Here is a 19,644-nt window from a genome sequence, read left to right as displayed (position 1 = left end):
ATATGACAGTTTATTCATTCTTATTTATGATGCCTAATAATTCCTAAGAAGTTTTCTAAATAATACTTTTAAACCTTTTTAACCTTTAAAACGGTTTTATGCAGATTTTGAAATTAGTTTTAAAAAAATCTTTGAAATTAAAAAAAACCCCAAAAAACTTTAAGACAAGTGGTTGCAATCAAGTTATTTTAGATTGACATTCAATAAAATTAGTTTAAACACCTTAAAAAATTGAGTAGTGTTTTTTCAATGTCGGGGTTCTTTGACTCAGACTTAGACATTTTGGACATAGACATTTTCAAAATACAGGCAAATGTCTCAAAGCACATTGCACACCCCTCTTTTAACTGGTCATTGTTTTTTTCCCACCTTTCTGAGCACTATGTTCTATTTCTATCATTTTATTGCAAAACACATCTTGTCTGAGCTACAGCAGAGCTTGGAATGCTTGAATCTGCGCTCATTTACCTTCAGCTAAGGGGACATTTCGTGTAGATTTTGCAGTGCACCGACACTAGCATGCTGTACCTGTGAGGCGGCCTGTTTCCGAGCCGTAGCTTATAAATGTTTCACGGCAAGACAGTCAGTCTGCGTGTTTGGTCATGCCATTAAAAAAAACTTAGTGTTTGTGATCAATTATTCATGTCACATCACGCATGCAAGACTGGGGCCTTAGCCCGGATAAGACTTTGCGCTGATGTCTGCAATGACCTGGCTGCTCTGATCTAATGAAATGTGAGGAACAGAGCAGCCAGACTTCAGAGAGTCGAAGGGAGAGATAAGATATGAGCCAAAGCACTGCAGTGTAAGCATGATTCCGATTGGCTGATAAACCTGTCAATCATGTCATGAGTAGGGAAATGGGCTGAAAGTGACCTGAGGGACAGGACTGACCTGACAGCGGCTGTCCTGCTGACAATGGGGTTGATGGGAAGGGGTCGGATTCCTGGGAAGAGGCCCTGGCTCATCATTCGAGCTCCGTTCTGGATCACTCCCTGAGGGACTGAGGAGAGAACACAGATAATGCGCATTAATGCAAATGCTACCTGAAAGCATATGGGAGCAAAAATGCACAATGTAAACAATCTTGCTTCACTACATCTATAACAGCAGAAAAATAACATTCTTGAGGTTATAATTCAGATTTCTTTGTGGAAGCAAAAACGGTTCTTCTATGACATCACTTTTAAATCCTTTTTAGCACCTTAATTTTTAAGAGCGTGTGCAGGCCAAGAAAGCTGTTGGATTTCATCAAAAATATCTTAAAGATGAATGTAGATTTGGAACGACATATGGGTGAGGAATTAATGGCAGAATTTTCATTTTTGGGTGAACTAACTCAATTTTTTTTTGCCAGGTCTTGTACATTGGTCACTCGGATTTTACAAGGAAGTGGTCTATTACTTTATTGCATATGCTGTTCGATAAAATGCTAATAATGCTACAAGTGCATGTTACATGTAACTTCATAAACAAATAAAAAATAAAAACAACTGACAAGACAGATTACACCAAGTATGTCAAGAAATGAATACGATTACACACACACACTTTAACAAATATTTATTATAAAATCGAACACATATGAATTATTCTTTATTAGGCCTTTTTCATGGAGGTCACACTCCGCATCCAAAAAACTTTCATACATCCCTGTTATGTGCATCAGTGCAGCATCCTCTTTTAATGAGGGTTAACCAGGGTTAACCGCAATTTTGGCGCCGCAGTCAAACAGACCTAATGGCCGCTGCCCTTTTCTCCGTCCAAGTACGGGGCAACATATAGCTCCATCTGGACAACGAACCTGGACTGGCAGCAGATGGCGAACACAAAAAAAGGACAAAATAACCATCCATTCAGAATCCAGCACACTGATCTGGCCATTAGACGGGAGCATTGTTGCCTAGGCAACCGGTCCCCCTATGTATGCCATAGTCACAGAACTAGGTGACAGCGAGATGCGGCTGCGAAGCCGAAAGGAACATCTGGGCTGGCTGGGTGCCCTCTTCACCCGCCTCTCCACCCTGAGGGAACACGCTGCCATAACAAGGTGAAGCGATGCCCTGTGACAGAGGCCGTCCCAGCTAACCGAGTGCACAATGAGAATTGACAGAGATGTGCGGCTCTCCACCAATTAGCGTGGATGGGCTAGCAAACTGAATGGCTAATGATCTCGCCCTATTGTAGGCGGTTCATGTCGAGCCATCCATCCAGGCATCAGAAACAACAGCAGGACACAAAAGCAAAGCGCATTCACGGCGCAGCCACATCAGGAAGGAAGCCAGTGAGGCTTTTGTGCCTGGGGATGTTCCCTCTTTTATGTGGATGAGAGCTGTTAAACAAAGGCGAAAAAAAAAAAAAAAAAAAAGTGTTCGCTGGCTCAATAGAAAAGAAATACAGATCTGCGATGGCAATGAATGCGCCATTGACCGGGATTTTCTATGTGGCATTATGCGCGGATAATGCTGCGTTTAACAGCAGGTAATAAATAAAGTACCGTGGACGGTGACTTCCAGGAAGCTGGGCACACACGTGAGCTGTGCAAACATCAGCAGAGATTCGGCGGGCGTGATGCCCATGGGAAGGTGTCCTGGCACTCTCAGGGGCCACTGCAGAGGCAGTCAGTGCACAAATGCTATCAGACTGTTCATTCGCTCTCTCTCTCTCTCGGCCTTCCTCTCAAGCGTATTAATGTTGGTGGCAGATGGCCACGGAAACGGTGGCCCTAATGCACAATACTGTATTGAAAAGTCAGTTTCTCTATAATTCTCTCTTTAACAACTTTATTCTAACAGGGGACAGCTGAGTTGGCTATCAGTGTAATGTTTGTTCCCACTGAAAATCTCATTCATCAGTCAGGTTCATCCATTTTTCTCCCTTGCAAATGTCAAACCTACATTTTTACTTTCAATCAGGGCTATTAGCTAAATGCACATAAAATATTTTGGTACTTGAAATAAAATATATCTTTGTGTAATTAGAAACATTCGTATAAATTAAATTTTGTCTAACTAAAATAAATGTAATAAAACCTATATAGACAAAACAGGAAAAAAATAACAAAGTTGACCAAAACACGCAACAAAATGCCTAAAAAAAAATTAAAAATTAAAACTATTCAAAGTGTTTATAAAAGCTTATAGTATGTTATTGTTTCTAATCTAAAACTGCTGCAAATTAAGCAGATTTGTAATTATGAAAATTGCTAAAATGTCAAAAAAAGATAAATTAGTACAAACCAATCTAGCAAAACATTTATATTTGCATAATACCTAGAAAGTTTTTGTCAAGAAAAATCTGTTGTTGAAAAAAGGTATAAAATGTTATATATATATATATATAAATTAATTAATTAAAATGTTTGGTTGAAAATAGTTCTTGTTCTCAAACATGCTTGCAAACGTAAAAGAAAAGTACTCAACAGTCTTCAGAACCAGCCTTTGCCATTTCTGACCACCAGGGGGACTCATTTCAAACAAAGCGGGCATCTAAGAAAACACTTAGTCTTTCCATGAACTTTCATATTACCTTATCAAAGTACATAAAAACCCCATTATGTTCCCCTATCACTCAATGCTTTTTTTTGCAACAAAAGGGTAAGTAAATGAAGCCTGAATTTTCATTTTTGCGTGCACTATCCCTTTAATACATGATTTACAGCTCCTTCACATGAAATTTCACAGCAGTCAATCTGTAGATGAGCCGTCCTGACAGGACTCCTCCTTGGGCAAACTACGCATTCAGTAAGAAGTACCTTAAAAACGCTGCTTATACAAAGAGTTTCAGGGCGAGAGTGCTTTTGGCCATTGTTTTCTCACAATACAGCTGGGGGCTGCGTGATTCGTACATTCGGGCCTATGACACGCACCACTGCTTCTGTAGAGCGAGCGCTTCTTTACTCACAAAAGCCAAACAGCAGGGACTCCACATCCTCTCAAGAATCAGCCTCCGCACATGGGCTCTATGGCCACTGGGCTTCTTTCTGTATAAACACCAGTGAGGGAGGAGGAGGTGTACTGAAGGAGCTTTTGTATTCAGCTGGCACACTTTTGTATGAACAGGTTCAAGTAAGCGAGGTCAGAGGCCATATAGAATGACCGACTAAAGGATTGACTTGTATCTGAGTTTGATACAGTGAGAAAATCCTTAGCTTCATGGCTGTAAAAATGTACCGGCAACACAATAGAGGCCGATCCTAAAAGAACTGTTTATTTGTGTATTAGTATCGATCCAGCATGATAATCTGAGAAGTCAATTGACTTTTAAAGGGAAAATTCAATGATGAACATTTTGTCAGCATTTACTCACCCTCACTTCGTTCCAAACCTGTGTGGGTTTGTTTTTTTATGTTGAACACAAATAATGCTGGTAATCAAACAGTTGATGGTCTCCACTTACTTCTATAGTAGTTCTTTCCTTACTATGGAAATCGATGGAGACCATAAACTGTTTGACTCCTCAAAATTCCTTAAAACATCTTCTTTTTTTAAAAATTTAACAGGTTTAGAACCGCATGAGGGTGTGTAAACGATGGCAAAATTTTCAAACATTTAAAAAAAAAAATCATCCTAAAAAAAAAAAAAAATAATTAATTACTCACCCCCCAACTCTGAACATGACTTTCTATAATCACGCTGCTCCTTTTTATAATGAAAGAAAGCAACAAAAAAACCTTTTGCCTTTTTTCAGAGGTACATTTTTCTGAACAATTGAATATAATTTAATAAATAAATTATTAAAATGTCTACATTTGTTATTATTATATATATATATATATATATATATATATATATATATATATATATATATATATATATATATATATATATATATATATATTATTAACAGCAACAAAAATGAAAAAGGCAGGTAATCTGGAACCAAATAGAAAAAAATACAAAGAAAGCTGGTGCTGATCTCATTTGGGAGCCATACTGAAATCTCTCATTCCAAGACTAAAAACTGAGCCAAACGTATATCGCCTGATTTAAAATCAGCTCTAGGAACGTCTGCGCCATAAATATCCAATTCAAGGAGTAAAAAAGAATCCAGATTAACACCAGCAGGACTTAATGGTGACTACAGCTTTGTAGAAATGCACCCGAGAAACAAGCATTTACATGCCTGCTCATTTAATCTAATACTGCATCCGCTGGAATCACTCCTCCGGGGTATAATGAGCGAGACACAGTGAGAAAAGAGATAAAGACAGATAAACACACAGACAGACACTGAAAGGAAAAGGAAAGGCAATGAGAAATGCAGATGACAAATTCCCTGTATTGTAAACTTGGCACCTGCTGTTGTGCAATAAAGCCCATGCGTTTAGCTTAATTCTTTTCCCAGACGAACTATAGGAAGTATATTGGATTTGAGGGGATCGGTTTTCAGCTCGAAAATTTGCAGTGTGATAAATGTCAGCATTAGCTGGAATTAAAAGGAAGGAGCAGTCAAGTGATACACTGCTATCTTGAGGCATTGAGGCAGGAATAGCGGTGCAAAGCGATGCCGGCGTCTTAAACAATTCTACACACTACAGAGAGCACTAGGATTCCCGGGTTGCTATGAGAAGTCCCTCTGCCTTTCACGTCCAAATAAAAGCCTCGACACACGCTCGCGAGACGGCTAGAGCATACATCACACGCATGAGGTCTTGAGAGACAGTAGCCGAGTTCAATAGCAGATGCCTTTTTGTTCGCAGAGCCACATCCACTGCCACGGCACAAAACCGAATCCAAACAAAACGCCGTTTAAGGATATCATTTCAGGAGGAGTTGCTGTCAGTACACTGGCAGAGATCGAAGGGCCCTTTGTAGGTCACACAGTGACAAGGGACCTCCTTAGGGACTAATCTTCCGCTCGCTGCTTCACAACTATTTACCAGGCTGCCATGGCAACCCAGACCGACATCCGAGCGTTCGCATTTCGCTCAGATCCCGCCTCTCGCCCCGGCGACCAGGAGCAAGGTCAGGCCGCAAAGATAAACAACGCACAGGGTCTCAACGTTACGCAACGCTCTCCCTGACAGAAAGCAGATGCGAGCGAACGCTCTTTTTAAGTCAGCGCCGGCTGCATAAACCAGAGGCGGGCGGGATGCCAGCGCATGTTTTGAAGGCTCGGCGTGTGAGCTCTCCTTTGATTCTTCAGACAAATGAACATGTTGAAGTGCTTGAAGAATATCTATTATTCACAGGGTGGAGACCCGGCGTTCATTTAAGTGCTGGGCTCTGATGAGATTTTAGCACAAGTTGTCAGGCGCTCTCACTTAATGACGCCTCGCATGGCGTCAGGGCCCCCGGGGTTAAGCATTTTTAAGTGGCACGTCTTCAAATGCAACCAGCGTTTTTACAAATAAACCTGTGGTTGAGGTCAAGTTGAGGTATGCAAGTTTGAAAACAAAAATCAATCAAGCCATTTCAGTATGCCGGGTCTCGCCAAACACTCTTAAAAGTTACGGTCTACACAAAAATGGAAATTCTGTCAAAACGTAGTCACTCATACGCTGTTCCAAAGGTGTATGCATTTATTCCTTCTGTTAAACGTGAAATGAGATATCGTGAAGAATGCTGGTAATAAAACAGCTGCGGGCAGCCATTGACTTCCATAGTACTTTTTAAATAGGTTTGATACAATGCAAGTCAATGAGAATTTTCCGAATTTTGGTAAAAAAAGAGTGTTTTCAGAGAGACACAGGGAAAAGGGGGAAAAAAAACCTCCACAAAACAATCATTAACACTTTATTTTAAGGTGTCCCTTAAGGTGTACACTTTATATTTATTATAATAAACCTGAGCCGAATCCCTAACCCTAACCATATAGTAAATGTATGTAGATAATTAATATTACTCAGTACTTAAATGTATAGTTGCACTGTTAGAAGGATAGCTTTAAATGTAGTGTTACCAAAAATTATAGAGTGTAACTAATAGATATCACCATATAAGGAGTTTTGATAGCTCCAATTGTCACAAATCAGAAAATACTGAAAAAAAACCCTTCAGTACATATACAGGAATACGACTGTAAAGTTTAGTGTCTAAAGTGAAGATTTTTGACTGCTTACTATAACTGAATAGGTGTATTATAACTAAAATCTACAGACAGTCCAATAGTGAAACCAGTGCATAAAAAAGGTTTTTGCATGTAGTGTATTTTTGATAACTAGTTGCTTATTAGCATGCATACTAGAATTAGAATTAGAATTTATTAGTAGTAATTAAACACATATGAGTGCCTTATCCTACCCAATACCTAAAATTAACAACTACTTTACTAACTATTAATAAGCAAAATGCTTTTCTAGCCAACATTCTTTGCATAAGCAAAATAATTTTATTTCAAACACAAAACAAGATTATTTTGCTTGCTTCAAGCAAAAGCATACTTTTTTTTACTTGCTTTTTTCTGAAAACAAGATGATTTTAACATTTTTAGATATTTCTGCTGAAAATGAGACAAAAAAAATCTAAGACAGAAAAGCATTTTTTGCAGCAAATTATGAATTTAATGAGGGAAAGGTCGCAGTTAATAGTTAATAAATCATCCCTATTCCAAAGTGTTAGCTCTTAAGAACTTTTTCTACAGTGTAAGGTTCCATGGAACTCTAAATGCTAATAAAGAACCTCGGTTTTTTTTTTTCTGTCTGACAGTATCTGACAGGCTTTTTCATGTCGAGATAGCTACACAGTAGAATCGATTGCATAGATCATCACATTTGAATCCACAAGAGCAGCTGTCCCAGTTAAGCATTGAGCCATACCAGAGGAACATCCCTCCATCTGGGAAAAAAAAAAAAAAAAAAAAAAAAATCACAAAACCCCTGTGAAAGGTCAATTACCATTTTTATAATGATGCGGATAGGGATTTGCTTGTTTGCAGCAACAACTAAGTTTAATTGCGCAGTTAATAACACAAAATTCCTTCCTAAAATACACCGTGTTGGCAAACAGATAATAGCCATTGGATATCGGAGGAAAACAGTATGAGAAAGAGAGGGAAAAAGACAGAGAGGGGCAGAAAACTTAAGAAGGGGGCTATAAAGCTAGTGTTGTTTTTGTTTCAGTGGGCAAAATCTATAGTACACACACACATCAGAACGCTTTTAAATCCGTGTGCTTTTAAAAACTACTCCGAGCTAAAAAACAGACAAAAGTACAGTTTTGGGGTGTCCTGCCTCTTCATTTTCATAAGATTAAAGCGACTTCTGTATCTAGAGTGGGTCGCCTCAAAGGCGTCGACTCTACTGTACCGCTATAAACTAAGCTCGGAGGCATTCCATGTTACAGCGAAGAATAAACACGAAGAGCGTGTTTGTGTGGGTGCCGTCACGTGGTCCGTGTTGATATGCAGAAATTGCTCTAATTCTGAGAGAAGTCAGTAATTTCCCTCAGGTGCCCGCCTCAGGCCCCGCAGCGGTGCGTAGGCCTCGGGAGTGCTCAGAGATTAAGGGCTTACAGTTGGCACATTAGCTGCTAAATGAATCCTGCTCTGTCACTGGTAACGGGGCCACCTAGCTGTCAGATACATTTTACTGTAATATTACTCCACCCCTTGCCTAAATATACCTTTCAACACGCTGTAATGTACACAAATGATTACCTACAGAAGTTAATATTACAGACTATGGGATATAATTTATTTTGTTTTGGCTTATATGCCCTTTTATCAATACAATGCATGGTGAGAATGCAATTGAAAAAAAAAAAATCACGTTTGAGGTTTTTATATTATGATATAAATTAAAAATAGTTGAGGACTTTTTTTAAATTGTTATATATATATATATGCTCTCAATACAATATTACACAGTAAAACAACAAAGTAAAAAAACAAACAAACTAATAAATCCAATTTGCTTCCATCTCATACACTTCAGATAGAATATTACCTATTCAGCAGCTAGTCATATTTAAACAATATTTAAAGTTTTATTGTAATATTTTTTACAGATTTATGTTGATTTTTGAAAATATGATTATTGAATTTAATATGCAATTCAAATACACAAATCTTAAATTTAGGTGTATATTTTTTTCTACATTTTAATTAAATTTAATTACATTTTTTTAATATTACTTTATTTAATTTTTTATGTCCTAAAAAGTAGGAAACATTTTCAGCAAATTCTTTTCCACGAGTATAGCTACATCTGAAACACACACACATGCACACCTGGGTGGGCAAATTAGCCAACCATCAGTACTCCAAAATCAGCTCAGTTTTTTGTTTTGAGCGTGGGGTGTTAAGTTACCCAGCGGTACCCCACAGGAGGGAGTTGTGTTGTTTTCTCTCTTTGCTTTGGTGCATGTCGATACATGCTAGTGGAGCGTGAAAAGCCGCTGCTACAACAGCGTCCACTCAAACGGTTCTTCTTCTCCCCCCCTTCTGTCTTTAAATCCCCAAACAAGGATTGTGGGCGGTGTGGCGGAGACAAACACACATCGGGCGAATGGGATCAAACACTACGGAGACACTGGACGTGTGTGGACACCAGTCAGTCTCGCCCCTCTGGGACACGCCCTTCTCATAACGACCCTGTCCTCACGCTGCCCTCCACAACCCAGCAGATAAGCCACTAGCGTCTGTGAGTTTTACGAGCCTCTAATGGCCTCCGCATGCATGAGTAGAGCTTAAAACAGTAGAGCGCGCTTGTTCTGTCCTCCCCCCTCTGCTAGCCTTGCTAAACACAAATACACACATGCTGGACAATCCTCTTTAAAAGGGTAGTTCAGCCACTCACAAAGATATTTACTCACTCGCATGTCATTCCAAACCCCTAACCACTTTAGTTTCCGCATGCGACTAAAGGAGATGCTTAGCAGGATGCTCAAGCTGCTTTTTTCCATAAAATGCATAAGTGATCAACGGCTATCAAGCTCCAAAGATGACAGAAAGCACCGTAACAGTAGATGATATGCGACTTGTGCATTGCATATTAATTTTTGTGTGTAAAGTACAGAGAAAAATATAAATAGTACGTGAAAATTGTAAAAGGTTTTATTTAGCAATTCTCACATTTTCATCGGATACATGGCGCATAAAATAGTATTATAATATTAATATCATATTTTTTATTTGATATCGATTAATTAGTGAGTTTTGAACTGTCACAGAGCTATAGCTGTTGTCTGGCAAGAAAATCGATTTTACATTTTAAAATCGGAGATCCTTCTTCATTTGAAGACAGATAGAAATAAGTTTTGAATTTATTTACAGCTAATTTCACCTCTTAAAAAATCATGAGCATATAGCCCTCGAAGTGTATGGACTAATTTAAAAGAACTGTTCACCCAAAAATGTAAATTTGCTGAACATTTACTCACCCTTAGGCCATCCAAGATGTAGATGAGAACTGATCTGAAGGAATTAGCATTACTTACTTACCAATATAGAAAGCAATATTATATATAGAGGACTCACATTTTAGCCTGAAGCAACGATTTGATGTTAACACCCTGATGGATTTGTTTATTACAAACACAGCTTTTCCCTTCTCAAAACCTAAGTCCTGTGGATCACTTGTGGATTATTTTGATGATTTTATCAGCTTTTTAGACACTCTGATGACACCCAAATCAATTTTGACGAAGAAACAAACTCATCTACATCTTAGCTTGAGTAAATGTTCATCACTTTTTTTAAGGGAACAATTCCTTCAATTTAGCTTTTTGTCACCTTTAAAGCTTTTGTATTCTACGGAAGACAGTGAGTTGCACAGTTTATGCCATAATCGGGTGAACTATCCCTTTAAAACTCATTTTGCAGATGCCCACAATGCAATGCAAGAAAATAAAGTGCTGACAGACACAGACCTTCCTTTTTATTTTTGTATTTGCACTGTAAAATGGCCTGGTGTGTTGAGTCGAGGAGGATAAATAATTAAACGGCTCTTTAAGATGTCTTAGTGAGTTCTTCAGCACCATGCACTCAATGTAAGATCTCCGGACGTCTCGCTTCCTCTCGCTCCCCTGGCCGGGGCTTGCTGTCGCCATGACAACCGCTCACATTTCACACACTCGAGAACAGTATATCATGCAAAGGCCGATTCTAAAACAGGAAATAGCGCTCTGTGCTCAGCCGTGGCTTTCAGAGGCGTGTTTACAGCCGCTAATAGAAACCAGACGCATGGTGGCGACTATAAACGTGGACGCTGACATACACACGCTCGGTGTAATATACGCAGCTCCTGACTTCAGAGTGTATTTATAGAAGTTACTGTGAGGAAGCAGAGAAATCAGGACGCGCTTTATATAACAGAGACAAACACATTTCTGTAATTGACTTTTAGAGCCACACAGTTCTCAGGTCAGTTTACTATGCGACCGTCACGCTCAAATCCACTTCCAGCTGACCTCAGAGCCCCCGTGAGCAGTCAGAGAGAGCGCTAGAGTTACGAGGTGAACCCGAGGGACGCGTCCAGATAAGACCTTGAAGCCACGGATGCTTTATTTGTTTTGGCATTTTCAGTAAAGCGGACATAAAACAGAGCAAGACATTTTTTGAAGGGCACGTCAATGTAGCAGCACAAAGCGCTATACGTGTTTCATCTCCGATAAAGCGCGTGGAACATCCACACAAATCTTTTCAGGCACACCTCCGTAGAGGGGCCGCTAAAGAGCAGCGTAGAGTTTTTTTTTGTCCCGAACCTGTCTTCCACAACAAAAGGGCTATTCGGAGGACACGGAGGACACAGAGGTGCTGATAGTGATCAAGGCTGTAGGCCAAGATGTGTATGCATCGGGGGTGTGCTGATTGTTACACTTACAGTACGGCGGTGAAAGCTGCTGAATGGTCAGATTGAATATTTCAGATTTAATTTTTAGTCACGTGGTCAAGGAAGGAACATAAGACGATTGCAACAATTGCTCTGTTTCTTTTCTTTGGCTCTCTTTCACTCTAGTAGTATTCTGCATACACGCTGGGTAGAATTACAGTAACTGTATATTCTTTATCATCTTTCATCTATATTGTAACCAAGTGTAACTATAATGAACTGTTGCTATTAAACCATCTCAATTACATCAGTAAGATTTTTAAAGGTTTTCAAAAAAGTGCTCACCAAGTCAATTTTTATTTTGATACAGCAAAGACAGCAATATTGGGAAATATTCTAATTTAAAATAACAGTTTTCTGTTTTGATATATTTTAAAACGTCATTTATTCCTGCAATGGCAAAGCTGAATTTTTATCAGCCATTATACTACTCTTTTTTATAAAAAAAAAAAGTATAAAATATATTAAAACAGCCCAAAGCCGTTACTTAAAATGGTGACAGTGTTACGGTTTTACTGTATTTTTGATCAAATAAATGCAAAGACACTTCTTCTGTTAAAAAATAAAAATTTAAAATCTTAAATGATATATGTAACTTTTGAACATATATATACAAACAAAAGCAACGCTCCCTTACAACTTTTGCAATTCTGTGCTTATTTCCATCATTGGCATAAATAGCAGATGGTGATAATAGACAAGAACGGGTAAATTTATACTATCATTCTTACACTATAACATTTCTTTAGTCGTTCTGCAATCTCACAGCCTGAACCACTTTAGTGAAAGCACCCTTACCGCAGGTCGGACAGTGATTGTTAAGTGAGGACAGCTTTACAATAGCAGCCTTCAATAAACTTTACACATTCCACAGAGCAATTAGCATGAGCCATGCCACTTGACGATTTCAATTTGCTCAGCAAGACGCAACACCCACGAAACTCTATCTGAGAGACGGCCGAGAAAACAATGCGAAGAACAGATGATCTGCCGTCAGTCTCAGAGACGAGCGCTCGCTGCCTCCGGAAGACCAAAGACGTTCGACTGCTTAATGTCTCTAGTTCTGTCCTATTTGCTTTCTGTCCATCTTCCTCTTATTTTTCTCTTTCCCAGATGACAAGGAGAAATGGCCTTGGAGGTGATGACCCACACAGAATTAGTGCTGCTTGCTAAGGTAAACAAACTATTTAGCAAAACCTAATGCTAATGTTAAGCACTAAGCTTCATCCTGAAGTTTTACAGACAGGAATTTTTTTTATTTCACTCAGCCCAATCTAATCCACCCTCGTTCTTTCTTTCTGTCACTTCATCTTATTGTCTTCACTAGCCTGACAAAAAATGGAGATTTATTCTACTTTCATCTGAGTCATACAGACACAATGCCTTCCTTCCTTGGTGGGAGTGGGAGAAGGATATGAAGGAAAGATGGGATGGAAAGAGGAAATGTTGGAGTGAAAGACAATATATTCTGTATATACAGTGTGTTCCAAAAATCACAAATTACACATATATTGAGTTGGAGCTGCATGAACTCCACACGTTTGCTTAATACCTGATGAGAATGATGCTCCAAAGAGCATCTTGAGCTTCAACAGAAGAAGCAACATCAGTAACATGATTAGTAGCTGTGTTTACATGGACCCTAATCCAGTCAAAAAAGAAAAAAAAGAGTCACATGTAACTTATCTATCAGAATGAATCGGCCAAATCCAGCTGAAATTTCATTCAGATGGTTTAATGCAATACTTCAACCAAAAATGAAATTTACTTCATGATTTACTTTTCTCTTTCAGATGAATATGAAACTTTTTTTTTGCATTTTGATATAAACCAAGAGGAGACTCGTTTGTCCTTTGTTTTACACAAAACTTTAAAAAGATTATTAAGTCATGTTAATAAGTAATAAATAATGTCCGGTCAGATTTGACATGTACACAGTGCGCAAACATACATTTACAGTTCTCCTGTTGAAATACTTCCCAGAATTTAATATGAATCCCACTGTAAATTTACATTTATACAGTATGCTTTATGTTGGCTGGGACCTTTCGAAATGATGAGACAAGGGTTCCCCAGACGTTTCTCCCTGGTGCTGGAAGGCATGTAGCTTTTAGAGCGGACCCCCCATCGTTAGCCAGGGTGGCATCAGAGGCAGAGATGAATACATTTCAATGTGACTTCTTAGTCACTCATCTGACTCATGTAGGTTCAAAGCAGCCGCCGTAGTAGAGAATGAAAGAATGACTGAAATGAAAATTTACGCATCTACCTCTAGAGAAGACAGGTAATGTCACCGGCATGACAACACTGCGCTCTATTGTGCTCTCTTTGCACTTCTCTCAATGTTCCTCTCTTTCTTTCAACTAATTCAAAGAGAGGAAGAAATGCAGAACAATTATGACACAGCAGCTATTTATCAGCGATGAAATCTGAGGAATGGCAGGTGAACAAGGAACATTTTCAGCCTGATCCCCCGAAGCAAAGCCTCCAGCCAAGAGAAACTCTCCCACAATCATTCATTACCGCTTATTACATGAAAAGAGCAGATTCATGGGGGGGGGACTTTTTCTAAAGTGAATGTGCATTTCTGTAGACAGATTTTCAAAAATAGCCAAGTCTTCCGATAAAACTAATTGTGTGTCTAGCTACATTTGTATTATCTAGGTCTGTTAGCCCACAAAATGTATTTAGGCTACGCTTTTAAAATAGTGTTGTTTGACATAGGCAGTCATATATTAAATTATTGTTCTGGGTTCAGCACAAGTTGAGCTCACTCAACAGCATTTGTTGTATACACTTTTCCTTCCTTTCCTTAAAAAAAAAAGTTGTATCAGTAATGTCTTTCACTTCAGCTTTGGTTATGGTAGTATCATCTATTATTCTGATGGCTCGACCCTGGCTCCCTGATCTACCACCACCAGCCGCCTGCTCCATCGTGGTTCCCTGCCCGATCCTCTGTTTCTTCGCTCCTACTTGAACCTGGCCCCTAGGTCTTTGCATGGGCCTTAAATTTAGGCCTTAGCCCGACCCTTGTCCAACAGCTTATCAGAATTACCATTCTACCATAATCATTCATACCAAAATTTACAGATATACTAAAACAGTTCAAGCATTTAACAATGGTTAGACGTTAAACCTGTGCAAATAAATGTGCGATATGGTTTGTGCAGAGATTGGCCGCTAAAGCGTGCTCTGCAGGACACGGAGCCACCGGCTCCATCATTTGTATATTTTAGCCTTCGCCGTCATTTTCTCAGATAAAAGTAAGAGTAATACATCATTCGGAACAGTAAAGGGTCCACTTTTATTTGTGTGCACTGACAATATCAACAAAAGGTGATGTTATGAAATAAAGAAAACAAGCGCTTTATACCTTGTCTTAAACAGGGGCGCTTCACAAAAATGAACTGAAACTCAGCAGAAAAGACATGATAAATATATCTATGCAAAGCTTTAAATTACCACTCTACCAGATGGAGAGTCAGGAAATTCATCTTTGCAAAACGGACTTAGAAAACACTTGTTTATTAGTAAATAATTCAAATGTCTTCCTATTGCTTTCCCCCGACACATTCACGGTAATTGCTACATCTGGAATCTGCTCCTTAAGGGGAGGGCTCTGTCATGATTGCCCTGTGTTTGTCCCTGGACTTGATGTTGAAATGTTGAAATGTTTCTGTCTTCACTCGTTTCTATGACTACTGTCCACGCCCCCTAGTTACCTTGGTTAGTCTGATTGTCGGCGCGTGTTTAAGTCCATTTCTCTTGTGTTCGCTGGTTGTTATACGTTGAACGTTAAATGTATGTAAGCTGAAGGAGATATTCCTGCTTCCTGTGTCTTGGATTGTCGTTATTAAAGTTGTGTTTGAGATTGGATTCTCTCTCTGCCTGATCTCATAGTTACAACATCCAATCATGCAGTATATAATTACTCATGACTATGTAACATTATAAACATTATAAACCCTAAAAAAAAAATAATGCACTCTTATAAAAATATAAGCTTTATATTTCTGCTTTTAAATCTCATTAAACTGGCCGTAATCATAGGTGGCTCAATATAAACATTCTTATTTTTAATTTATTTATTTTTAAATTATATTTATTTATTTTTGCTTTTTTTTTTTTTTACATAATTAGACATGAGTTGAAATTCCCAAAAATAAATAATAATTCAATTCAACCTGGATTATTCTTTCTATGTGCATGTGTCTGTGATGTTATATACATCAAATTAGATCACCGATAACCCACATAACATCACGCTAAGCAAGGATGAAAGGACGTAAAGTGCACAAACAGACACACACTGCGACATGAAAGTACATACACACATTCTCATACACAAACTAGACGTGACTACATATTCAAAACACGGCTCAGTTTTGTCACGTCCATTTTGATACAACTCTTGTAGAACAAAGAGGAGATAAAAGAGGAAACGTGCAAGACAGCAAGGCAGGCAGGAGACAGCGTTCTCGTTCCAGCACACACTTGCAGGCATTGAGAATAACAAGGTCTGAAAAGCATTACTGAAAGAGTTCCACAGCTCCGTCCAATCCTGACAGCCTTTCTTCTCAGCAAGCGAGTGACTTAGCCCCTGAATTTCAAACTGTTGCGGCTGAGAAAAACCGAGAGATGGGCTTCGGTGTAATTCTTCAGAATTCAAAAACAAAAGTTAGTTTTAACTTGTCACCTACATGATGAATACAGTCGGCTTGTGGGGAGAGAGTTTTAACAATTTTGCTTTGTGCAATGTTAAGATGCGAAATTTTTTTCTGCATTTCTTTGCCATGTGGACGTGACCGGAGAATATGCATGGACTTCCAATGCATGTGTCACAGCAGATCAAGGATGTTTTGTATCCTAATCCTATTGGTCCGGAATGATTCGGTGCAAACATGTAGTAAAATTTTCTATAACAACTCATAGATCAGACTGAGTCACAGAGAGGGGAAAAGTGCACTCCGGGTAACTGAAACATCTACTTAACAAGACTTCCTTCCTCTTTATTTTTACTGTCATTGCCTCATAAAAACACTGACCTCTTCATTGCAAATATGTGCACCTCAATGAGCAAATCGGTAAACCTTACAGAACAACGATAGAAACCACATAGCAGCCATACAAAGCACCCTAGAAACACCGCAGGGTCATTCCATGTCAAGCAAAAGTCAAAGGCTCACATTTTAGATTTAGCTAATATTCTTTTTCTGAAGACAGGCGAGTATAGCCAAAATATTAAATGTCATGGATGAACATTTACTGAGCAAGCCACTATTTTGTTGAGGGGGGTCAAAATAGCAATTTTCACATGACATTAAATTACAAGGGCATAAAAATTACTTCAGAAAGATGGCAGCATCACAATGTTATTTTTACACAGAGATCGGTAGGTTAGTTAAATCTGTGGACTTTAGCCATTTTTTTTTGCATTTTGTTCCAATGGTGACCATTCAAAAATGGGGAAAAAGCACTTTTTGAGTTTGGTTTGCATGCCTGTAAGTATTAAAGATATCTTAATGCACTTTTGGATCTTAAGTCTTAACAAACTTTCCTTTTGGCATCTTAATTTTTAAGGCCCTAAATTCTTTGCTTCCAGAAATATCATATTCTACAAGTCTGAAGAAAAATAATGTTGAAACTAGAACATACCCGTCTGAGTGTCATAAATATTCTTTTTTCAAAGTTTGCATGCCTGTTCATCAATTTTTATTAAATATTTTGCAATATGATTTAAGATTCTAGTTCTCAAAAAACATTTCTTTTGGGATCTTCATTTTTAAGACCCTAAATCAATCAGTCCCAGAGATATGGGGATCTCAAAGAGGGATCTTGACATGGGATGACCCCCTAGCAAACACCCTAGCATTTGAGGAATCTCCACAAATATGTTAAAAGTTATAAATCACTGAGCTTCCTTTCACCAATTTAGCAACAGAAGCAGAGTTTGTGTTTTACAGCATTTCTAAACACCGCCGCAGCCTTCTACAGGCTTTGAACTTCAGAGGCGCTACTCAACATGAAGAGGCTGAAAAAAAAAACAGTAAAGAGCAAAAGAGAGGAAAGGGGGGGTTTATTTGGATCGTTTTTCATGGAGTGTCAAAAGGGCTTCCACAATCACCAAATCAATCCCGACCTACTGGTAACTGGGCGAGAGGTGAGAGGTGCTTAGCTGTGAGAGAGTGTGAGAAAATAACAGAGAGAGGGACAGAAAGAAAGAAAGAAAGAGGGAGAGAGAGAAAGCAATGATCAGTTTTGCAGTGAAACTGAAGGAGTAAATCTCACTGGTAATCCCTTATTAAATAGTTCTTAGAACTTCTTGGTCTTTGTGCGGTTCTGTGCTTGTCTTTTCCGTCAGTAAAAAGTCTGTTAAAATCCAATAAGAGGGCTGGATATGGACCACTTGTCACAGTGCTAATACACACCAGCAGTGTGCAGGACCGGCACACTAATTTACCACAAGCCTTTGCTATAACAGGATCTCAGAACAGAATAATGCTACATGCAAGAGCGCAAAATAATCGTTTAGCTTTTTAATTAAATAAAATACATAAATGCATACTTATTTAAGTATTATTCAAAAGTGGTGAGAAGGGTTTTTTCGTGCCCCTATTATGGGTTAGGAAAGGTTCATATTTTGGTTTTGGGAGTCCCAGACAACAGGTTTGAATGCAAAAAACACATTTTCTTATAAAGAATAATTTATTTTTGCTTTATTTGTCTAACGACTCTCAAACGATAATTGTCCGATTTCATTTAAAGCAGTCTTTGTGAGCTTTTAACGCTCCAAAAGTGGCACCTTGTTGCAAAGAATGAATCTACATTTTCATTCAGACCAACTCTGAAAGTCCTATAAGTGGGCGGGCAATATGTTAAGATTTCATTTTGATGTCAAAATGAAAAGGCTTGGGGCTCCTTTTAAAAATGAATTGTTTCAATGATTCAGTCGAGTTCATAGTGATTTATTTTGGTGGCCACTGTTTTAGCGAACTTCCTATCTAAGGATATGATCAATACCTGATTGCCCTACATGCAATGTAATGCTTTACCCAGAAATACATTATAATATGGACCTAAAATGGGATGCAAATTGAAATTCCAGTTGACTTTCCGACTAGGCTACACATGCCCCCAGTCTGTGTTCACACTCGCTTACAATTTATGACATGTTATGAAGTTTCTAGTAGACTTCAAAGAAAGCCATTTTGAAACTAAATGACCTCTGGGCTGCCATGACTGACAATGTGCCAGTGATCGACCCGTCACCAATAAAAGGCATATAAAAGTTCTAAAGCTGGTCCGTCTAGTGACTTCGCAGCCAATCTTGATCTAAGAGACTGCAAGAACCCACAAATCTAAATATTTTCATCTCTTTGTACTTTTCAAATGATATCTGAGGATGCAAGTCAATCACGTTCCGCGTAAACACTAAACAGCTCATTTTCCTGTCACTCCCTCAAACATCATCTCCAAACGCAGTCTCGAGTGTCACTCCCAGGATCCTCAGAGACAAAGACACCAGTGCTAGCAGACAAACTCGGAGCAATTCATTCCAATGCTCGTTATAGTATTTGTTACAAAATCTCCTTGAAAAGTGTTATCTCTGAAATGAAGCGCCTTTGCTGAACCCATTCCGAATCCATCTTTCCCCCAGATTATTTAACTTTGTTTGCCTTTTAAAAACTTCCTCTGAAATGGCTAATTATATCAAGCCAGCGTCTTAGTTTTAACTGATGTTTCAATAGCTATGCAGCAGACACGGGCCTCGACAAGCAGGAGGAAACTTCACTTTAATGTTTAATGGCATATCTGAGAAAGAAGGATGCGAAGGGCGCTTTGCGTGCGAATGTGCGTTAGTGAGCGCTAGC

The 19,644-nt window shown here is 38.7% G+C and overlaps 1 protein-coding gene across 3 annotated transcripts in view; it reads right to left on the bottom strand.

Moving 5' to 3' along the window:
- foxn3 (forkhead box N3) overlaps nucleotides 1-19,644 on the bottom strand; it is a 78,530-nt gene that overhangs the window by 5,394 nt on the left and 53,492 nt on the right. For all 3 annotated transcript variants that reach the window (XM_043263176.1, XM_043263178.1, XM_043263177.1), the window contains exon 5: nucleotides 895-1,003. In XM_043263176.1, the coding sequence (XP_043119111.1) occupies nucleotides 895-1,003 (109 nt within the window). The remainder of the gene's footprint in view (nucleotides 1-894; nucleotides 1,004-19,644) is intronic.

The sequence above is a fragment of the Puntigrus tetrazona genome, chromosome 17 (assembly GCF_018831695.1).
Source record: "Puntigrus tetrazona isolate hp1 chromosome 17, ASM1883169v1, whole genome shotgun sequence".
NCBI lineage: Eukaryota > Metazoa > Chordata > Actinopteri > Cypriniformes > Cyprinidae > Puntigrus > Puntigrus tetrazona.
Note: the sequence above shows the minus strand (reverse complement) of the source record. Positions and strands in the feature narration are given on the sequence as shown.